General features: G+C 37.9%; 1 protein-coding gene across 4 annotated transcripts in view; it reads right to left on the reverse strand.

Moving 5' to 3' along the window:
* Positions 1-22,699, reverse strand: part of dpy19l3 (dpy-19 like C-mannosyltransferase 3) — a 134,369-nt gene that overhangs the window by 82,486 nt on the left and 29,184 nt on the right. For all 4 annotated transcript variants that reach the window (XM_041787092.1, XM_041787083.1, XM_041787075.1 and 1 more), the window contains 5 exons: positions 20,693-20,783; positions 11,646-11,767; positions 10,926-11,071; positions 5,635-5,758; positions 2,582-2,716 (listed from right to left, as the gene is read on the reverse strand). In XM_041787092.1, coding sequence (XP_041643026.1) covers positions 2,582-2,716; positions 5,635-5,758; positions 10,926-11,071; positions 11,646-11,767; positions 20,693-20,783 — 618 coding nt within the window. The remainder of the gene's footprint in view (positions 1-2,581; positions 2,717-5,634; positions 5,759-10,925; positions 11,072-11,645; positions 11,768-20,692; positions 20,784-22,699) is intronic.

The following is a 22,699-nucleotide window of genomic DNA, read 5'->3' on the forward strand; positions in this document are numbered from 1 at the left end:
TAATGCACCTATAATACTGCATAACCATAGTTATGGGCTTGGGGGCTTGGGAAGTGTTACCAATGTTTTAGTATGCTTATATACAGTACAGATGAGGACCACATTATTACAAAATATCCCTCTTTTAAGTATTTCCCAAATGCTGTTAAACTGAACAAGGAAATTTTAACACAGCTTTTCCAAACACCGTAGTTTTATTTTGGATGCTTACATTATTTTGTTTTGCACACAGAAAAAAAATTATTTCACAAAAAACTACCAGGGTCTAAATTATAAGCCCCATTTAGAACTGACCTTTTTGTGGAGCCATAGTACAAACTACTGTTGTGCAATGATGTGCGTGAACCTTTCAATGCTCAAAACTCATAAACAGCTTGAAAGCAACATGGAAAAAAGTAATCTGTTTAGATTTGAGAAAATAATTTTTGTTACTCAAAGAGCAGGAGAAGGATCTACAAAGTTATAGGGCTTCCAAATGTCAAGAAATGGAGTGAGAAGAATCATCAAGAAAATTGAACAAGAGCCACACAGTCCAGAAAAAACCTGGCAGCAATAGGAAGAGAAAGATTCCAAAGACTTTGGAAAGAAACCTAGTGAGAGATGTGTCTAAAGACCCCAGAACAACAATTGCCAAGACTCTAGTGAATGACTTAGCCAAGTCAGGAACTGTAGTCTCAAAGAAGACCATCACTAGAGCCCTGTACGGGACTGGACCAAGAAAAACTCCACTTCTGCAGAAGAGTCACCTTTAAGCCAGGCTGAAGTCTGCTAAAGACAACCTGGAGAAAGATTATGCATACTGGAAGCATGTCTTTTTGTCAGATGAGACCAAACTAGAGCTCTCTGGTCCTATAGACGTAGGTGATGTTTGGAGAAAGAAGGGAGAGGCGTATCCTCAAAGAACACCGTCCCCACAGTGAAACGTGGTGGGAGTGTTATGCTGTGGGGATGCTTCAGTGCATCTGGAGCTGGGAACCTTGTCAAGGTGGGAGGAACCATGAAGAAAGAAGGATATGTGGAGATTTTGAAAGAAAACCTGAGGCAGTCAGCAACAAAACTGGGTCTGGGTCGTCACTTTGTCTTCCAACATGACAAGGAGCCAAACACACGCCGGTCCTGATGAAGAGCTACCTTCAGAAGACCAAAGTAAGCGTTACGGGCTGGCCTGCACAAAGCCCTTGAATCCCGTTGAAAATCTGTGGGGTGAACTGAAGACGAAGGTCCATGCCTAAAAGACCATCAGATCTGGAGGAGCTTGAGAGATTGGTCAAAGAAGATTAGGCTGGGAGACGGGAGACGTGTCTGAGGCTTGTTGAAAACTACAGCAAACAACTGCAGGCAGCTATCCAGCAAAAAGGAGACACTATTGACTATTAGCACCAAGGGGGCTAATATTTTAGACCCTGGTAGTTTTTTGTGTGAAACAATTTTGTTTCTGTGTGCAAAGTCAAATAATGTAAGCAGTAAAAATACAGCTAGGAAGTTTTTTTTATGGGAAATACTTAAAAAAGTGACATTTTCTACGTGGGTGGTAATAATTTTGTCCTCTGTAGCTATCTCACTATAGCTACTTTGTTTGATATAAAGACTTTCCAGGGCTTCTGGAGGGGCTTGGACCTTGTTTTGTGGGGGTCAGTGGTCCTCTTCAGAGACTTTATGGATAATCAAAATCTAGCTGATGCTATTTAATTCACGCTTGGCATCTTACTACATTTGATCCATACATCTTCATCATTTAGAGTAGAGTAGAACATATACCACATACTTGATGCACACTTTTCCATCAACATAAAAGTGAGAGCAACTCTTAGGAGGCACTGAAAAGACTTTTATGTTTAAAACTCTCTCACAGCCTGAAAAAGAGTGCAAAGGTGCTGCATACTTTTCAAAATGGACTTCAAGATATTAAAGACCTCTGTAAGACCCAATTATAAAAAATAATTCATCTTTTGCACCGGGATAACATCAGCACTTTAATATTTCATGGAGGATTTGATGGCTTTAATTTCCTTGCTGCAAGTTTAGAATCTTTCTGGACATCTTGCAAGTTCTTATTAATGGTGTTTGCGGCTGCAAACCTTAATTTTTAATCATAAAAAAACAAATACCCTTGAACTAGTATTTCCCATCTTCTTCCCGAGTTTGGAAATGTGCACATAATGAGCTACTGTAAAGGCTGCTATAAATGTTCTGCATTTTTAATCGAACAAACACATCCACAAAAAAGAAAAGTAAAAAACATAGAGACTCAACTGCACAGGAAAGATCTAATGAAGTATTCACATGTCTCAGTCACAAGGCCTTCTAAAATGTAAGACTTCTCATGAGTAAAAAAACATTTTTTGTGACACTTTATGATCCTAACACTCATAAATCTAACAAAATATTTTGTTTTCACAAGAGCCTTGATTTCAGACTCTAGGTGCAGGTAAACATGAACAAATGAACATGCACAAGCAGTTCAACATCAAAATCATACAAGCAGCTAAAACCTTCATACAACAGCTAAATGAGCCTTCTCTAATTGTTGTAAAGACACATACATGTCCATTAAATTCTTCAGTCTTTCCTGTTGTCATACCTGTGTAGTGGTTAGGAAGTCTGCACAGTCCAGGCTGTAAATGATGAGAGCCTGAACGAGGAGGATGAACTGGTTGAACTGCCACGTCAGACAGAAACAGAACGTCGTCACATACATCAGCCACACCATCACCTTCTGCAGAGAGAAACACAAAAGACACACTCAGGTTAGAAATGCAAACTGGATACTGATGGCAAATCTTCACATTTATGTGTGTTGTTATCTCTGAAGGTGGAAGAAAAATACATACAGCTAAGTACTGTTATTATCACCTGTGTAAAATGTAACATGATTGAATCATTACGGCAGTTTTTGTTGGTTTATTTGAAAAATAAAGACTGCTTAGCAGCTTTCTTCTAATGGCTAATCATATCAAGCTGACAGTGGGACCAAAGATAAAGACAACAGGACTATGTCAGACAGCAGGGAAGAGAAATAAAAGGAAAAAACATATAATTTTCACAGTGAGATGTCTAAATTAAATACAAATAACCATATTTATCCATGACCTTTACAAAATGATCTTATAAACATTAAAAACATGTGTTTCACTAAAAAACAGGCACAAAAATAGAAAAATCAGAGCTAAGGGTAGAGAACTACATGGTTTCAAATCTCAAATGAAAAACACATAACCTGCAACCACTTAATTTAAATTTAAATTTAAATTTAAACCATTAAAATTAAAATTTAAGTTAAAATAACCTGTCCAATCACCCACTCGATTTATGATTTTTTCTTGTTTTACTCACAAGTGACTGCTATAACTTCTAGACTGCCCTGGAAACAAATTCAGAATAAAACACAGCCTGGGGGTCTTTACAAAACTATATCATGAAGTTAACTGTGTCAGACGTTGCAGATGAAGCTCCCTGGGTTAAGTTAAAGGGTTATACAGAAACAGGCTTTAGGACAAATTCCCCTCACTGACATGGAAAACAGAACTTTAAGCAGCATGATTTATGTCAATAAAATAACAAGATGTCCACAAGAATAGCATTAGGCACACTCATTAAAATCACTCTATAATATGAGAGAAAATGACATATTTGACAGCATTTTTAAAAATTGCAATTAAATCATTTATAAGAGAATTCATTTGTTCAGTCCCTGTGAACATAAATGTTAAGTTTTTTATTTGAAATCTGTGTAATACTGATATTTTTCAACTAATTTTGAGGTGTTAAAGTCTGTGTGGGTGATAATGTGGAACTTTAATCTATGGCATGTCACCCATGATGAACAACAGAAAGTGTTACACCTGTTTAATAAGCAGGCATCAAGTGTAGACTTGATGATGGAGGGTTTTACCCACTCTCACTCTGCTCTAAGAGGTTTTCGATGCAACTCAATGTTGCGGATCCTTCATGAGAGCAAGCAAAGGGAGTGGAAATGTTTAGAGGGAGGGAGGGAACAGTTTTGAAAGGCCCAAGTAGTCTCATCATTAAAAAAATGGGCTTTTACTTTGAAAAAGCTACCAGAAGTATCTGAACAACCCCTTACTTGTGGCTGTTTCTGACTGTATCCTCCTCCAGACCTGATTCCTTCCACCTGGGCTGCTGCTGCTGGTAAAGCCTGATGAGAGCATAGATGCTCTCTGTTAAACAATCAGCTCATCAGAAGACTGCACATTTAACCCGACACCTTTAAGAAGCCTGACTGGACCCAAGGTTTAGGGTACAGCTCCACTAATTTCAGCTTGCAACTTTGCTTTTTTTGTTTTGATTTTTGTTCTAGTCCCTCTGGATATAGGGATAGTGTTAACTTGTTGTTTGGCTTGATCAGGTCGTAAAGATAGATTTTATTTTCCACTTCTTTTTGCCAAGCAGTAAATTAGTTTTTAAAATTCCAGCCAGAGATCTTCTGTTTTACAGCAGAGGGTCCTCTCACTGTGCCTTAACTTTTAAGTAACCCAGTGCTCATTTTGGCAGCTATTTCTAATTTAGTCTACCCTTTAAATCAAAATGTTCATTAGTTTTAGGAGCCATTCCCAAAATTTTTTCTGCTAGGCCCCCCATATTTGACAGATGCAAATACGTCCAGCCACCCACCCACCACTGTACACATCTACATGAAAACATGTGTAAACATATGACAAACACTGTGAGTCATGATTTTTGCTTACAAGTCTCTACTGCTCTGATTCTCTGAAGAGAAGCCATTTCTTGAAAATTAAATTTTCATTAACATCTTTTAAGATTTATACTCTCAGTCCTGCACTCATCCCTGTGACTACTGTGGGCTTCTTTTGTGCAACAGATCTTCTCGAGTCTCAGGTGCAGCTGCAAGACCTTCCTCACAATATAGACTAGTATAGACTAGAGTGTTTTTAAACTCGTGTTGTTGTGGACGACCAGACCGTAGTGCCAGCATGGCATGCCATGACACGAGAGTATACTGCATATGCACCAGTATAAATGCATGCGTTTGACATTTGTCAAAATAGTCGACATCATTAACTGGAGTTATTTAATCACTTTCAGAGCATTTTCATGCACAGGCAGTGGTGGAAACAGAGACATACTCCCAAGGTCTTTATAATAAAAGTGCACTCATTACGCCTTCATGATGGTAACTAAAGCAGTACTGTGTCTAATTTTTATTACCCCAGGATATGGTATTAACACTTTTGTTATCCAGTTTTACTACATCTGTAATAAATAACTTAATTCACCAGCACCAACTGGCTATGTTGCTTCTCATATCTTTTGTTATTGTTTTGATCGATAGCCATTTGGCAGTGTACAAACAGTGTGTTCAAAAGATGATGCACAATAAGAGGTGAAACTGATGAAAAGAGGCAGCAAATAAATACATCAATCCTGCAACTTGAGTTTATTAGATATCTTGTGTGGCCACTTAATGTTTTAATCTATCAGTTAGCACAGAATTGTGGTTTTGTGAAATTCATTATCATGGGCCACATATTGCATATTCTATGAGTTACCCAGCCATACCCCTCTTAATTTGCTGTGAGAAATGCAGATTCATCAGTCAGACATGGTTTGGAGGGTCAGTTTGTTTGTTCTGATGAAACATAGTTGTGTGTGTACCTGCTGAAAGGCGCTGAGCTGAGGCCGGAGGTAGCAGGTGATCGTGGTGACCTGCAGAGCGAGGAAGGGCAGAGACCAGTTCTCTCTGAGGGAGATGGTGAATTCTACACGAGTGGTGTCGACCCTGACAGGAGGGAGACGAAGAGAGCAGGAGGAAGGATGGAGAGAGGAAATCAATTTTTCATTTAAAAATACTATTAAAACACCAGAGGCACTTGAGCTAACTGTTCGACATACCAGTCTGCTTGTACAACCCTGTCATTTGTGTAAATTTGGAGAAAAATTAATAACACAACAGCTGACTCACTCAACAGCATAATGATCCAGCCCAGTGACTCTAAAGAAATATATTAAGCTTTCTTTTTGATCATGGCTGCTCTTCTTAAGTTTTCAGAGGTTTTAAAACTCTGGACCCTCCATTTGACTGTCTGCAGGGGTCACGAAGACTCGTCACCTCTGTATTGATTCAAGAGGACAGCAGAGAAAACGCTGGAAGGATCCTGAATCTTTTTTTTACTTTCTGCATATCTTTAAATAAAACAAAGTAATAAAAAAGAGCACAGGACAAAAACTCCCACTCAAGACAACCACAGGGGTCATATTGACCACTGAAAGTCCAGTTCAGCCTCAGTTCTGAAAGAATAATTCAATAAAGTTTTAAAACTTTTTAAAAATATTCTACTTTTTTTAGATTTTCCCTTAGAGCTAGATGTGTCTTCAAATATCACTTTAATATTCTAAAACTGAAACAGGGCAAATTGCTACAGCAAGGCCCTCCACATCTATTTCTCTGTCATGTCTGGTGACCTTATCTGACCTTGCAAATTTATTTTACATGCAGAAATTTAGGTGTGATGTGATAGCATCATAAAACTCTGTCAGAGCCAACAGGTGTATGCTGAGGCTTTAGTGTGTTTAAAGCCAGAGCATAGCACTGATTCAGAGCAGAGCTAGCAATGGCAGAGAAATCCAGCTTAAATTGGGAAGATGCTTGTCAGGTGATTGGATAATGATACCTGTCAAGTCTGGACTCAGCCTGAACTTGCCTGCAGTCGTCGCTCCATTAGGTGAACTCAGCATTTAATTTATTGAATAAGGATTAATCCAATACCAATGAAGGAGGGGCTTAAGACAGCGAGGGTCAGAGTTGTGATTGGCTGTTTATCATAGCTTACAAAACAGAATAGCGGAGCTACAAATAATTCAAAGAATATGACATGAGCCACATGACACTGGTCACACTATTAACAACAAAACCATCAAAAATGTCAATCAGGTTTCATCATCTTTTTTCATCTGCTTAATATCAAATGGTATGAAGTATACTAAATCACACGATCCAGCAGCATCCCAGCAGCTACATCACATCAAAGTGAAATCTTTGCTTCTGATTGGATTCATATTCAGTTCACACCGTATTGATTTTGTAGGTAAAGTGCTTTGCTGGATTTCCATCCTGTAAGCAGCTGCGATGAATCAAAGTTTAAAGCAACTGGCTTTTAAGGGCGATTTATTTTCCTCTCCTCTTGAACACCGCTCAGAGCAAAAGAAACCTCAATAAAAATGCATCTTTGAAAATACTCCCACCTGACATAAAAGAAGAAGAATCTATTGAAACTGACTCATTCACACAATTTCTTTCTCAAGAGGCTCCACAAAATGATTTATACTTTCACTGTAGATAAAAAAAAATCATGAGACCTCTGTTTTACAGTTGATTTAAAGAAAGCCTTGAGGATTACGGATCAAGTCATCACACTGTTGTTGTCTTTAAAGTCAAGACAGAACGATATTAAATGAATTTTAAATATTTTAAATAAAAGCTGGTTAGTGGTTGTTACTTATAAATAGTCCAACGTGACCAGGGATTTCAACTAGGTCAGAGAGGAAAACACAGCCTGATGTGCTTAGAAAAAGAAGAAGAAAGGAAGGTTTCAGAAACTAAGACAAAAATATATGGATATAGGCAGGTATGAAAATTTCTCCTGATATTTACACCTGACATTTTGGCTTTTAAGCCTGCATAGATCAGCTGTAAATATTGACAGATACATTTGTGGGTTTTAGGCTAGACCAACAGACCTACATCAATGAAATGTGTTAACTTGTTCATCCTCAAACTTTAAACTTTGTATTGTAAGTCAGAACAATATTTTACCCCTTAAAGCCTGAAAACACAAATTATAGCCAGAAAATTCTGATTTTTTGGAAATGAAATGTGTATTTCAATTTCTACTGAAATCTCAAACAATCTAAATTTCCATAAAAATTTAACATATATATTTTTTGTATCTCATTTGATACATTAGGTGTTTTTGGTAACTGAGAATCCACTTGAGGGCATTTTTATCATTTTTCAGATTATATTCAGAAGTTGTTTTTTTTTTAGTAATTTATGATCATATTGATTGGTATCTTAAAAGTACGTATCAAATATGATACAACAGGCTTTAAGGGGTTTAATATCAGTATTGGAGATCAGATAAATCCACTAACATTCATCCCTAAATATATTAGAATTAGGTTTCTGTTCCTAAAAACTGCTTCATATTAACTGTGTTTCAGGCCTCTTTGGACTATTGCAAAGGCACATCTGAGCTGCAACTTGAGCAGGTGTTGCTGTAGGGGTCAAGACTATCATGCTTGAACAGTTGAAGGACTCTGCTGTGACTACAACCTGAGCTAACACTGGATTACTTCCCCCAGGAGCTGATTAGCACTACGCTGTATTAAAAAAACACTCATGCAGTAGAAGAGGGGGCACTGACTGTTCTCAGCAGAGATTCAAGCTGCCAACCAATCTGTACTTTTAACAAACCTGAGCTTACAAAGAGGAAACAAAAAGACAGAAAAATAAAAATACCTGCAGGATACTACAAAACTATGCAATATTAAAGGTGGGCAATATGGAAAAAATATCTTCACAATTTGATCACAATTATTTTTCATTCTGATATTTTAGGCTCATTTGTGAGTTACAGACCAGAACAACCAAACTATTTTCACCATAAATTATTTTTAAACGGAAAAATGCTGTGTTTACAAGTCAAATGTATATTCATTTTTTTGTCTTTGACTTCAGCAATGACCTGTTGGTCAATGCATGTAATATTCATGATACCTATAAAAAGTATTCACCCCCTTCAATATTTCACCCTTTTCTTTATAAATCCATCATGGTCAATATAATTCCTCTTTGTTGACCACCATTTTTTGTAGACCTTCTTAAATGTCGAAACAAAAACAGATTGCTACGTAATTTCAGTTAAATAAAAATATACAATGTAAAATATGTGGCTCCATATTTTATTCAGCCCCTTCAAGTCATTATTTAGTAGATTCCCCTTTGGCTGCAATCACAGCACTGAGTCTGTGTGGATAGGCCTCAGTCAGGCTTGCACATCAGGACACTGCAATTTTACTCCATTCTTCTGTGCAAAACTCCTCAAGACCTGTCAGGTTGCACAGGGATCAGTTCTTTTAAGGACTTAATCTTAAGTTTTGTTTTCATTTCTAGCCATTGAATCCCTGCTCTGTGAGGAGGCAGAAGTGGTGGGGTGAGCGAACTGATTCTGCCTCTGTGTAGCGTGTCGTTCGTTAAAATGACTGTATCGCGAATATCCGAGTATAAATTATGTGGAAGTTTTGAACCGCCAGCGTGCATTTCTCGCTGGAGTTTCGCTTCTCCCATTGTCCCTGAATGCATGTCTCACAGCAGAGAGCTGTCTCTCCTCCACCCATCCAGAAAACTCCTGCACATGTGGGTTTGTATCGGCGGCGAGAGAAGCAAGGAACAGGAAGGTAAACAGAGCAGAGCGGTGGGTTAGCGGTGAGTTAGATGGCTTTCAAGACCGACAACAAGAAATAATGCTGGATCTGCAGCGTTGAACAGTCGTTCAACTTTAAAAAGGAAGAGGTCAAACTCACGCTGTATTTGTTAAAATACGCCACAAGATGACTCCGAGATAACAGCGGCAGTAACAGAACACGCCGCTAAAGACATGAGCCCAGTGTTGTTGAAAAGCCAGGATTTAAAAAAATCTCATAAAGATCCTTAACTCAGAATATGTGATTTGCCTGGGTGCGAACATTGTGCTGAAAACTCCCTGCTAGAGTCATACATGTCAGAGAGAAGATGGCCCAGCAGCAGAAAAATGTGATCCACTTCTCCACAACAATGGAGACTTATCTCAGCCTAACAGTTCAAAACACTGACAACAAGTAGTTAAAAGGTTCCGGACAAGCTTTTTCCCCCATGATCACACAGGAGGGTTCATTGAATAAGGTCTAAAGACGCTCACATGTCATGAACTTTTCAGAAACTGGTCCAGTGTTCATCAGCACAGATAACTGACTAATATAATCACAGCTGTGACCATGAATTGAGGACTAGACTGCAGGGTTTTGGCCTGAATGGAGGACTAGACTAAAGGGTTTGACCTCTGGCTGCATGCCAGAGGGAAATTATCTTTTTATAAACAACAATAGTAATCACAGAAAACATTTCAGGATTTTCCATACACTGTAAAAGACCGAGTGTTTCAAGATTTATGTATTTTTGATTTATTAGTAAAAGACTGAGTAAAGTCCTTTTCAAAATAAAACTGCTAAATTTGACTTTATATTGATTTTTACTTTCTGCAAACAATTTTATTAAAAATACAATCACCAAACTAGTGTCATTTGGGGCTGTATTAAATACAGCTGCTGAGAGGCCATTTCAAAATATCACGATATATATATATATACATATGTTGTATTAGGATATAGTAAAAATATATCGGGATATCAATTTTAGGCCATATCACTCGGCTCTACTTTGGAATATTTTTTTAGGAAGCCCCTTAAAATAAAATGCCCGATGCCCCAAGAAAATGTGCAAACTCAGCAGGAACAAAATTGTTACTTATTTGATTTAGCTATTGTATTTTTCATTTTAATGTATTTACTTTAAGTGAAGTTTATTTGGTGTTTGTTTACATTTTACATTAAATGAAAGTTTTATATTCAAATCCAATTTTTTTTTTTTTTTTTTGTGTGCACCCCCAACCCACCACCACAAATAGGTTCCGGTCCTGTGGGAAACACTGCATCTGCTGGTCTCCATGCTGGTCTAAAAATATTTTTTGTTGCCAGTGAATTTACAGCAATGAATCTGAAGGCCATCTAAAATAAGGATTTTTCCTCCTATCCTGTGTTGACTCAAATTTAACATTTGAAATGAATGAATGTCTAAAAAGGGGCAAACAGTCCGCACCTTTCAGCGTCTCATTACCGCAGTTTTCACCCACCTGTTGAGGATGTACCAGACACCGGTGAGCGTGCCCGCCAGCCAGGAGCCCGACAGGAGCCATGCTGTGAGGTACAGAGCGATCACATACACGGCCTGAAGCGAGAACACTGTATAAATGTAGAAATATACAGGCTCCAGATACGACTGATCCAGGGCAGGCAGACAGAGAGAGAGAGAGAGAGAGAGAGAGAGAGTTCATTAGGGGCTATAAATGAACACACAGAGTTGACTACAGTGACAGCGGCTGACAGGAGCACTCAGGAACACTGTGGCATTTTCAAAGTTTGCTCTGATATTTCACTCGCTGGCGTTCTTGTCACTGTGAGATTGCTGAGGAAGCTAAGTTGCTGTTTCTCAGTTAATTGATATGCCAATACAGAAACCTTTTCCTCCAGTGTGACAAGTGCAAGTGTGCCGAGCCATGTCAGCTAAATGGACTAAATGCAAAATGCCACAGCTCCTCAAATGCCTGACATTCTCTTAACATGACTTTAATTCAAAACAGTAACAGGGCCCTGGTTAAAAAAAATGTCCGGATTAAAATACTATGGTACATATTTGATTTTTTTGTTTACATTTTTAATAAAACAACGGCATTTGGTGGACAAAAATGACAAGGAAAGTCACCTAGACAGTCAATCATTTTGAAAGAGCTGCTGTCTAATCTTAAGTGTTTTGAGGGCTTTTGTAAACAGCAGACAGCTGAGTGATGTGTTACCTGTATGGGCAGCGATCTGTAGAGAACACTGAGAAAGACTTCCTGGTAGATATTCATTCGCTGCAGGAGATTAATGGTCCTCTTGGATTCTGTCAAGTTGTCATGGATCAAATCCGAGAGGCCTGGGACACACACAGACATGCACTTTGAAAATACCACCACTTCTTCACTGTGACATCCACTGACAACAATTATTACAGGCTTTGTGATAACTTGAGAGAAAGGGATGTGAATGTTTCTTAAAGTAGGGAAAAAAGTGCAGTGCTATTCAAGAAAAATGTCAGTGTTTGAAATTCTGTCAGCTACTAAAACCACAGGCTGCTCTACTTAATTCTAATTCTTTAATTGCTGAAAGCACAATGAACGTCTGAACCCATCAGTGCGTTCAGCCTCGAAAGCCTCAGACACACCACATACACTGAATATAAAACCATAGTAATGCTGTGCTGCTTCTTCTCCAAATACTTTAACACCATAAGCTGATCATTCAAACTTTTCAGGGTTTCCTGCAGTATTATTATTATTTTAAAAGAACCCCTAACTTTAAAGGAGAGATTCACACAGCAAATAAGGCAAACAACGTGTATTTATTGGAGAACTTGCTGTTTAAGCTGTCATTTATTTAAAACTTTGACCAACTGAGTTAATTTGTAGATTTCTTTTGTAGTAGAAAGGAGGGCTGAGTGATATATTGTGTAACTATCTGCCATCACAGATACACGGGCATAATGCTCCAGGCAGATCCCCCATTGCTCGCATCCATTACATCAACAATTTGAGCTCCTCCTATCAGGTTCCCTTCTCAGACTTCCACCGATCAAAATCAACAGATACAAACACTCCTTCATTCCTACTGCCATCTCTCTTCTTAACTCCAGTAGGAGGAGATAGTCTTTGCACTTTTGCACTTTATGACAGCCAGTGTGATAAATGAAATGATCAATTTTCTTGTTGGATTTTAAATTTGTCTCTTGTTTTACATTACTTTGTGCTTTAATGGGTCAAATTGTGCTGTTACATGTTTTTATGTACTCTTACGTGTTTTATGTGGCTATGTTTCTTATGCTCCCCATATTGTTGCACACTGAATCGCCCCTATTAGGGACAAATAAAGTTCTTGATTGATTGATCGATTGATTGAGCCACACTGACGTAACCTTGCAAAGCAGATCAACTGGCCAGATTCCATGTCTGTTATCAGGTAAAACCACCTTAAAAAGCTCCAATCAACATTGTTGTGCCAAATTGATAACATGACCAATCATCACTGTTTGAAAAGAACGAGAGGGACGGGGGTTTTGTTGTTCTGTGAACTGATTGCAATGGCTGCCACCAGTGTAGCAGCTCAGATGTGGCTGCAGTATGGTGGAAGTTTTATCAGAGCTGGACCACATTTCTTTATCAGAACAAGAGCAAAGAGCCACACCGATCGCTTTTCATAACAGAAAAGGTGTTTTTTTTCTCTTCTGTCGTGTTTGCAGATGGGGGGGGGCATTGAGTTGAACTGAAACCTGGTAGCTATTAGCTTGGATGTATCTGCAGAAAAGTGGCAGTTAAATCAGACCTGGATCACATTTTTTTTTCAAACCATGAGCAAAGAACCACATTGAAAGCTTCTCTTAGCAAAGATGTTTATGCACGTCTCTTGTTAAGCTTTGGCTTGAATTTAAGCCACCTATAAACTCTGACGTTCACAAGTACCACAGTGCTAGCCTGTATAGCTGAGGTTAGCACTGAAGCTGCACATGCCTAAGACCTCATTTGGTCTCTTCAATCTGATTAACACGTCATGAATGTGACAGGCAGAATGTTCAAACAATTACCTTCAGATAATTTCTGGGAAAGTCCCACCCTTATCAAATGCTTTGTATGGGAGTTTTCCCAGATTAATGTGAAATATGCCCATCCATCAGCTATGAAACACTCTGTCTGGTGTGTCAGGTTAAGGCTGTTCTTAACTGCATTCCTACGGGAAAGCAAGAATATATACGAGAGCCTTATCCTAGTGCTCATAATAGGTGGCCTTATTAGCCAAATAGATGTGACAGTATTTTATTTTGCAATTCACATGTGCAAGATGCAGTAGAGATGCAATGTTAAAATGTCATGCCACAATTATTGTGATCTAAAATATCACAGTTATTAGTATTATCAGGGCATTGTGATCATTTGCTACAAATGATCAAAATGCAATAATTTATTATTTGATACCATTTTAGTGTTTATGGTATTAAAAAAAAACTATATCAAATTAGCAGCACAGGTGACAACAAACTTTTTTTTTTTTAATATATATAAGTATAAAACTTAACATAAGGTGAACTATGTTGACCGTAAATGATTACTGGAAGTGTTCCTGAGCCCTTGCAGTGATTTCCAGTCCAGAATGATAACTGTTTTTAAGGCAGTACCCTTTCAGAGCCTGAAGATCACAAGTATCCAGTACTGACCTTCAGTCTTGTCCCTTGTGCACAGAGATTTCTCCAGATCCTCTGAATCTATCGATGATATTATGTACAGTAGATGGTGAGACAGTGAAGTCTTTGCAATTTTACATTCCGTTATTTTTATAGCCAGTTTTTCACATATTGGTGAACCTCTGCCAATCTTCACTTCTGAAAGACTGCCTTTCTAAAATGCTCTTTTTAAACAAAGTTATGTAACTGTCCTGCTGCCAATAAAGTTAATTAGTTGCAAACTGGACATCCAGTTTTTTTTCAGTACCACTTGATTTATAGGCCTTCTTGTTCATTGATTCCCATTTTTATGTCTTTTAATGTCTCAGTTTCAACATCTGATATTTAGTTTATGTTCTATTGTGAATAAAATCTGGGTTTATGAGATTTGCAAGTCATTGCATTCTGTTTATCTATATTCAACATAGCGCCTCATCTTTTTTGGAACAGGGGTTGTACTTCTTGTTTTGTATTGAGGACTTCTTGTGAAAATTGAAACTCCATATAGTTTTTTCACCAAACAGTAAACCAAAAGACATTTGACAAAATGAGGGAGAAAAGCTGTTAAAAGTGCCCTTGACATTTAGCACTTGGAGCAATCCCAGAAGGCCTTGCATGTACCATTTCATGAATAATATTAGCTCATTTTAAAACTGATGGCAGCAACACATCTCAAAAAAGAAGGGACAGCGAAACAAAAGGCTGGAAAAGTAAGTGGTGCTAATGAAAAACAACTGGAGAAGCCAACTTCTTGGAAGTGGGGATTTAAAATCGGCCAAGCTGCACACTGCAGAGCAAAAACCTGCCAGAATATGTCATGTCTTAAAACAAAAGTGAGTAAAAACACAGCAGGCAAAGAGAGGAGAGTCTGTCGATGGTGTTTCTCACATTTCTTGCTCTGACATATCTTCAGCAAAATTGCTGCAGTCCTCTATCCCGGTAATTGCCTGCGGGGCACAGTGCTGTTGTTACAGATGTAAATGCTGGTTAAAACAATAAAAATGGGAGCCAAAGAGTAATAAGGCAGAAATATCCTCTAACAATGGCACGACACTAGGATCTGGTTTGACTGAAACAAAGTGTGACACCAAACCAGCAGCACAGAGCCCACTTCCTGCTGCAGGCTGCAGCTTGTCAGCCTGATCTCCGCTGTGTATTTGAGCCAGGCAAGACCATGAAACACAGAGATGTTTCCATAAACAACATACACATTACCACCCACACATATGACCCATGCTGCTTCATTCACCCATTATTATTCGTTTTTAAACTGTCATGTTTGCTTTAGTCAGTCCCTTTACTTCCTCGTTCTTTACTGTGATTCCTCTTACTCATGTTTGTCCCTCTAATACATGCTATGTTAAACCACTACCACCATTCCTGGCCTTGCCTAACGTATCAAACCCCAGCTTCAACATTACAAAAGTCTGCCCTCAGGCCTGTCACTTTCTCTTTTCCTCTGAGCTGAGCCTTACAGGGCTGCATGCTAGTGGCCTGCAATCAGATCACAGTTCTGCTCTGGCTGGCCCTCATTTATCAGTCTGGTGGAAAAAGCCCAGCACGGATCCTGTTGCAGAAATCATCAGGTCCATATGTTATTCAAGAAGCCTCCATATCAGGCCAATCACAGTTTAGAGTGATAAAGCAATGATCTATGTGTTGGCATTTAAATATCCTGCCTACTGTTTATCTAGAGGTTTGTGATACTGCCAAGAAGTGAAACTTCTGTGACCTGAGGACTGAAAATGTAATACAGAAAAAGATTCAACTGTTAGGTTGGAGGCCTGAAAAGTGAGATAAGTGAGATTAAAGGAATTAAGGTCTGAACACATGCAGTCATACAGCCAAAATATCAAACATGCCATAAAATCATCTGACAAGCAGATCTTGCTGTGATTAGCCTTTATTTCTCATTGTACAGTCATGAATAATAACATATGATCAAGTTCAAACTTGGCCTCACTATGAACATAATCTAGGGACCCAGATATTGAGTCCAACTTACCATCACTTATTTAGATCCGTTACATTTCCCTCCTTTCATTGTTTTGTACTCAGATAAAAAAAAGGAAAAAACTGAGGATATATCTAAATGAAATTCTTGCAGAAGTTCATTCAGGAGGAGTTTATTTTGCATTCACTCTTCTCGATCATTTCCTGTTCATTCTTCTCATTGCATGCTGACTCGCCCTTTCTGTTGTCTGCAACTGATAAATGAGCTTTCTCATCAGCTGGTCTAAACTACCCAATAGCAGGCTTTCTCACCTTCATCGGTAGCCAATCACATTACTTTTAAAATCTGCCTCTCTTCTACCTTTAGTTTCTTCAAGCTGCTGTTACGCACACCCCTTGACTTCTTCATCACTGCCAAGTCTTCACAGAGTCATCATCAATCAGTCTGGCTCATAATCGACAACAATCACCATTGTCTGGACTCATCCTGCTGCCATAAAGTCCAAATGCCAAAGATCTTCTGTCGAGCCAAATAAGCATTTCATTAAATGATTTGTCAATAAATATTCCTTTCCTCATTCACTTGACTCTCCAGATTAAAATGGCATTAGATTGTGCATTTAAAATTGCACTTCTTCTTTTTTGAGCAGAGATTACATCTTAGCTTTATTGTGCAATTTGTGATTGTTTTTAATGTGTTTGTATGGTTGCTACCCTGTCCAGATGTTTACTCCAAACAATATTTAAATCTCAGTGGGACTTTTTGGGCAAATAAATGTAAATTTAATATAAATGAAATGCCTCTGCTGCTTTTTGTCATCCATCCTTTTTTACCAATGCTTGGCTAATTTCTCCCAAATTGCTATGTTTTCATTCCAACATCAATCTTTCATTTTCCAATTTCTTCCATTTTGCCTTCTCTAAATCCTTCTCTTAGCCCCTTTATTTTCTCCTCAGTTAAAAGTTAAACTACTGTGGCTTCTGTGCATCAAGCCATTCTGCTGTGACAGAAAAAAAAGAAGTAAACTCAGAATGAGACAGAAATGGAGGTCAGCCAATTCCTCAACCGATTAGCCTTCAGCGAAATTATTTTCCTCGGTGGAAAATTAGGCCTGTTTCCAACTAGGAATTTTACATGATAATGGGGACAAAATAATTAGACTAATTTCCCTCAGACCAGACTGTGCGTCATAAAACTGCAGTGATTTGTTGGGTCTGCTTGGAAAATGGATAGGAAAGCTTTTTCTTTCCTTGTGAGAGTGGGATGAGACAGCCATCTGGTGACTCAATCCTTGAAATACCTAATTTATCAAGTTTGGCTGATAGAAATGTAAAGAATGTGTTTCAGATGTTTCACAACACAACAAAACCCCCAAATATCTGTCATTGTGCAGCTGTTACTGTCTGTTACCTGAGCTTATCTTTCTCTGAAACTTTCACTCCTTGTTCAGTGCAGATACAATGATAATTATGACCAAACCTCTAGAAATTAGTCATTTTAGAGTTAATAGATCCTTCATGCCTGCCAACAGTTTAAACAAGACATTTGTCATTATTTTTGGCTGCAAATGTCTGCGACAGATTTCATCAGTTTTAATAAGAATCAAGGTCCAGAATTAACCAACGCTAAGCACCAGAGATGGGCATATTTTCTTTTTGGCAATATAACAATAGAGAGCTATCCCACAGGGTGGCAAATGTTTTGACCAAAACATTTTGTGATTAAAAAAAAAAAAAAAAAAGTGTACTTTTGAACATACTTTGGTATAGCAGAGTTTTTGGATTTGACTTTTTCCATCAGTGATCTAGGCCTGTGCTAAAACAATCAAAGCTGGCACATTTATTGACACAGATGTTACACAATCATTGAAAATGCTGTGGTGGTAATTTTGGAATATACATCCCAGAAGGTGCAGTTAACAAAAAAACCACCAAGTGGCATCGCACACTAAACTGCTAATGCAGCGCATACTTGGATCAAAACTAAATGCCGCTAATGTGGATGAGATAGTCTATTGTAAGGCCCACCTGATTTTTCAGCTAGCCAATTTAATTCGGCAATTGTAGGCTGTTAAAAAAAAAAAAAAAAAAAAAAAATCATTCATCAGCAAAAACTTGGCCGATAGATGCCAATGTAAACGCATATTTTCACAAATAAACTGCAGAGGATAAGCCTTAGTTTTCCTCAGAAATGATGTCTGTGTTTTATTATTTTTCAAATAGAGGCCGTTTTTACTCCTTTCATGTCACAGCTACAATGGCTACAACTGAAGTTAAAAGTGACCTGAATCTGATTTTCTGCTCACATGTGACTCCTATCTGATTTCTGATAGCGTGAACAGCACAATCCACATTGAAAGTGACTTTTCAAATCAGATTCATGCCATTTCCATACAGGGTTCCAAATTAAATACGTATCTGATCTTTTGGAGGTCGACTGCAATGTCGCTAACCTTGCAAAGCAGATGGATTCACCCATTTCAATGTTTCTCACTTGTGAATCCATCTTGCAAAGCTTCCATCTGAACAGTGTGGTCCCGGTTTGAAAGTGACAGGACCAATCAGTGACCAGGGGCAGTACTTTCAGGCGCGGAGGAGTCGTGGCATAAGCAAGCAGTGACAAGAGTTTATTACTGAAGTTATAGGGAGTGTTGCCATTATTGTAAAAAGTGTTCCTAATATTTTGACCCTCTGGTGCATGTGAGTGGGGTTGGAAAAATATCAGACTGCTTACATTAACACCCACTACCACCTCAATATAAGGCAAACTAAACAATTTTCGGCTTTCTGACAGTCAAGCTACTTGATTTAGTTATTGATTAATTTCAAAGAGTAAAATCGAATCAGCTGATACATCTATTATCCAATTGTTTTTTTCTCTAATATCAGAATCAGCATGCACCCCAAATATCCAAATCGGCCAGAGCCTAGTCTAATGAATTCGAACAAGACAGAAAGCAAAGATGGTGGATTATTTCTATTTTTTTAAAACATCAGAAAGTCAGGAACTGGACTTGAATTATGCAATATGCAAGCGGTGTAAAAAACAAGGTAAAATACTGCAGCAACACCTGTCCTCACCTGCACATGACAAGACAACATGCTAGTGCGCAGTTAGCAACAACAGCTAGGCTCACTCCACAACGCTAGATTGTGTCTCCTATTCAGCACTTAATGACGTTAACTTCAAGTTTCCCTCAACTTCTAAAAGGGATCAGAAGATCACAAGCAGAACTTAATTTGTAAAGACTTGAGCCATACAGCATAGCTGATAATGAAGGCTTTAAGCAGCTGCTTAAAGAGTGAGTCACACTGTTTAATCCCCACTTGTCAGTTCATTGCAGTCACAGCAGCTCCTACATTTATGCAGATTTAAAAGAAAGAAAAAAGAAACATTCTTACAAATACAAGTGGGCTTATAGTGAAGTGAAACCAGAATATCATTGTTTTATCAAAACCACAGAAAGAAAGAGAGGGCCAATTCAGGTTCAGTTCCAACAGTTTTTGATCAGTTTGAAGAAGGTAGACTACAACAGCAGAAAACCCCACTGGCTACCACTCCTGTGAGTCAAGACAACAGAAAACAAACGCTGTTATTTGCACAAGTTCAACAAAATTGGACGACCTAAGATTGGAAAATCATATCAATATACAGTCCCCTCCAAAAGTATTGGAATGGTGGGCCCAATTCCTTTATTTTCGCCATAGACTAAAAACATTTTGGTTTGACATCAAAAGATGAATATAAGACAACAGATCAACATTTCAACTTTTAATTCCAGGTGTTTATGTCTTGATCTGATGCACAACTTTGAAGATATCATTATTTGCTCACCTAAAAATTTGGTGTTCCGTTACAAATAAAGCAATCTCCTCAGTTGTTTATCAGATCCAGATGTAAATACCTGGAAATAAAAGCTGAAATGTTAATCTCTTGTCTCATATTCATCTTTTGTGTCAAACCCAAATGTTTTTAGTCTACAGCAAAAATAAAGAATCGGGCCAACTGTTCCAACAACTTTTGGAGGGGACTGTAGACCAAAATCTCCATGACGTTTCCATATCCTTGTTGAATCTATGCACCAAAATTTAGGCAGCTCTGATGGCAAAGGGAGGTCCAACCCAGTATTACCAGGTTCTACCTAATGATGGTGTTCAACTAATGTTTTCAATAGACAGAACTTGTGGGTTCATGTGCATTTTAAGGTCTTCCTATTCCTTTTTATAACCACATGGTGTGCATCTGTGTGTGGGTGGTGATGAAAGTTTCTTGTTTTAAAGTATTTAGATATTTAGCCTCACTTACCTTATTTCCAGATTCATTAGATCTTTACTGACTGCTAAATATTTTTTTTTTTTACTTATTTTCCTGTTGAGGTTTTTTGTAAACACTCAGAATGACTCATAGATCCACATTGTCAAACTTGAGCCCTGTGTACAGTGCTTTAGCTTGTGTAGAGATCTAAAGCCTGACAGGCCTGTCATGCATTGTTATCTGAGTTTAGATAATGAATTAAGCCAACAGTCCATTAGATAAATAGAATCAAGAGTGGCACAGACAGACAGGCCTATATTTGGATAATTCAATAAAAGGACAATGCAATTGTTAGGACAATTCCCCACGAGTATAAAGCTTACCCTCCTGTATTGATGGGGCCTGCAACATTTGCTTGTAGTAGGAGTAGTACAGTCCACATTCTGTCCTGAAGGAGATCTCCCGCTCTACTTCCTGAAAGAAAAAAAAAGGGAATTTTGGTTTTATGAAACCAAGCACTTCAGTTCTCTGTAATATGGAAAGCAGATATCCCAACCTTGGCAAGACATGACAGAAATGGGGGAGGATAGAGGCAAAGCTGCTAATACACTCGTAATCCCCAACAACAACAACAAAAAAGACAGGTAAATAGGGTCTGTTTGTGCGTCTCTGGAGATTAGTGTTTCACTGGAGGGTAAAAACAGAAAGTGACAAACAGTAAACAACCAGCTGCAGGATATTAAGTCAATCATCTTTCTATCATCATTACTTTTCAAACAGGTTTGTAAAAGGTGAGCTGTGACTAATAAGAAATTCTCGTTGACTTTAGGGACAAACATACATGTATCTTAATATTGTTGTCCATTCAGTTACCAGACAACATTCCTCAAACATATTTATGTTTACAAAGCCATTTTTCAGTTATGATTTATGAAACTAGTTAATTGCTCATGAAAACAGATAGATTCCCATACTCAATTCATTAAACAACCTAAGATGTAACACTGGAAAGGCATAAATCCACAATGGGACATAAAATAGCACTTAAATTGTTCTATAATCTAATTATCTACCATCAAAAAAACCTTCCAAATCCTTCAGCGTGTCTCTAAAGACATAAACAAATTTAAATGATGTTTGATGCCATGCTATTAGAAGTATTATAAAAAAAGACTGCACAAAAGGCATTGTCTTTGATAATAAAGGAACTGATATTACTAGATCTTAGTGAAAAGAAAATGTTAATATTTTTGTCATATCTAATGATGGAGTTTGAACTTGGTATCGTGTTTGTACAAAGACTGACTGACTAGTTTTCTCGTTGGTTTAACAGAATTTAAATTCAAATGAACTTGCCAGAAATTGAAAGAACAGAGTATAATATGTGCTTAATTCTCAATTGCAAGCTGGTAAACAATGCCATATTGGTTTGCTGAGAGTGGCTAACATTAGCAGTGCTAACACCTCCCACCCTTGATCCTGCTTGCAGGTTAACATACACCTGCCTGTGTTAACTGTGGTGCTACTGGTGACTTTACTTAACTGTATTGCTACTATATTGGTTAAATCTCTACCAGATGTTCAGCTGCTATGAGATGCTGTATTTCATTCACTGTGATTGTTTACATCTGGACAGCAGAGCCAGAAGGCTAATTAGCAGGAGCTACAGCCAGTCTTTACAAACCCGGTTAAAGGTGAGCGGCTGTGTTACAGTTTGAGGTCAGCATTTGATCAGCATAGGAGCTGGCATTTCAGATTATCTATAAATTATTTAACCATATCTAATCTAAAAAGGGCTAAACAATCTGGAGGAAAAAACAATCTAATTGTGATTTATTTTCACCAGTATTGTGACTGTGATTTAATATGTAATTTTTTTTTGAGTTCCTCCTCTTAAGAATTTCTCAACAAACAAGCAATAAATCGTCCTATATTATGACAAACACAAAAGTTGGTAGATTAAAATAAGGCTGAACAGTTCTGAAAATTATCTATTAACTATATTACATCTAAATGCACCAGAGCTATAAAACAGCAGTGATAAAAAGTAGAACAGAGTTAATAATATATCTTTAGCTCAATCAACGCTACAAGAAACACGACAATGAACCAAAAGTGATGCAAAACTCTCAGCGATAGACGCCAATTGTATTAGCAAGATTGATATTACAGAGCAGAAATTCAACATTTGCCTTTAAATCACTGATCGTACTGAAAAGTACTGAACATTTGAAAAGTGAATAAATAACATCTTCAGTCATATCCTTTACTAAAGATTGACCAATGCATCAGATCAACATCTGTGATATCAGCCCTTATGACAGACATAGACACATTAGTAAATACCAGGGTATGAACAGATGTCAGTATGTTGATCTGTTTTGTAGTAT

The sequence above is a fragment of the Cheilinus undulatus genome, linkage group 1 (assembly GCF_018320785.1).
Source record: "Cheilinus undulatus linkage group 1, ASM1832078v1, whole genome shotgun sequence".
NCBI classification, from domain to species: Eukaryota; Metazoa; Chordata; class Actinopteri; order Labriformes; family Labridae; genus Cheilinus; species Cheilinus undulatus.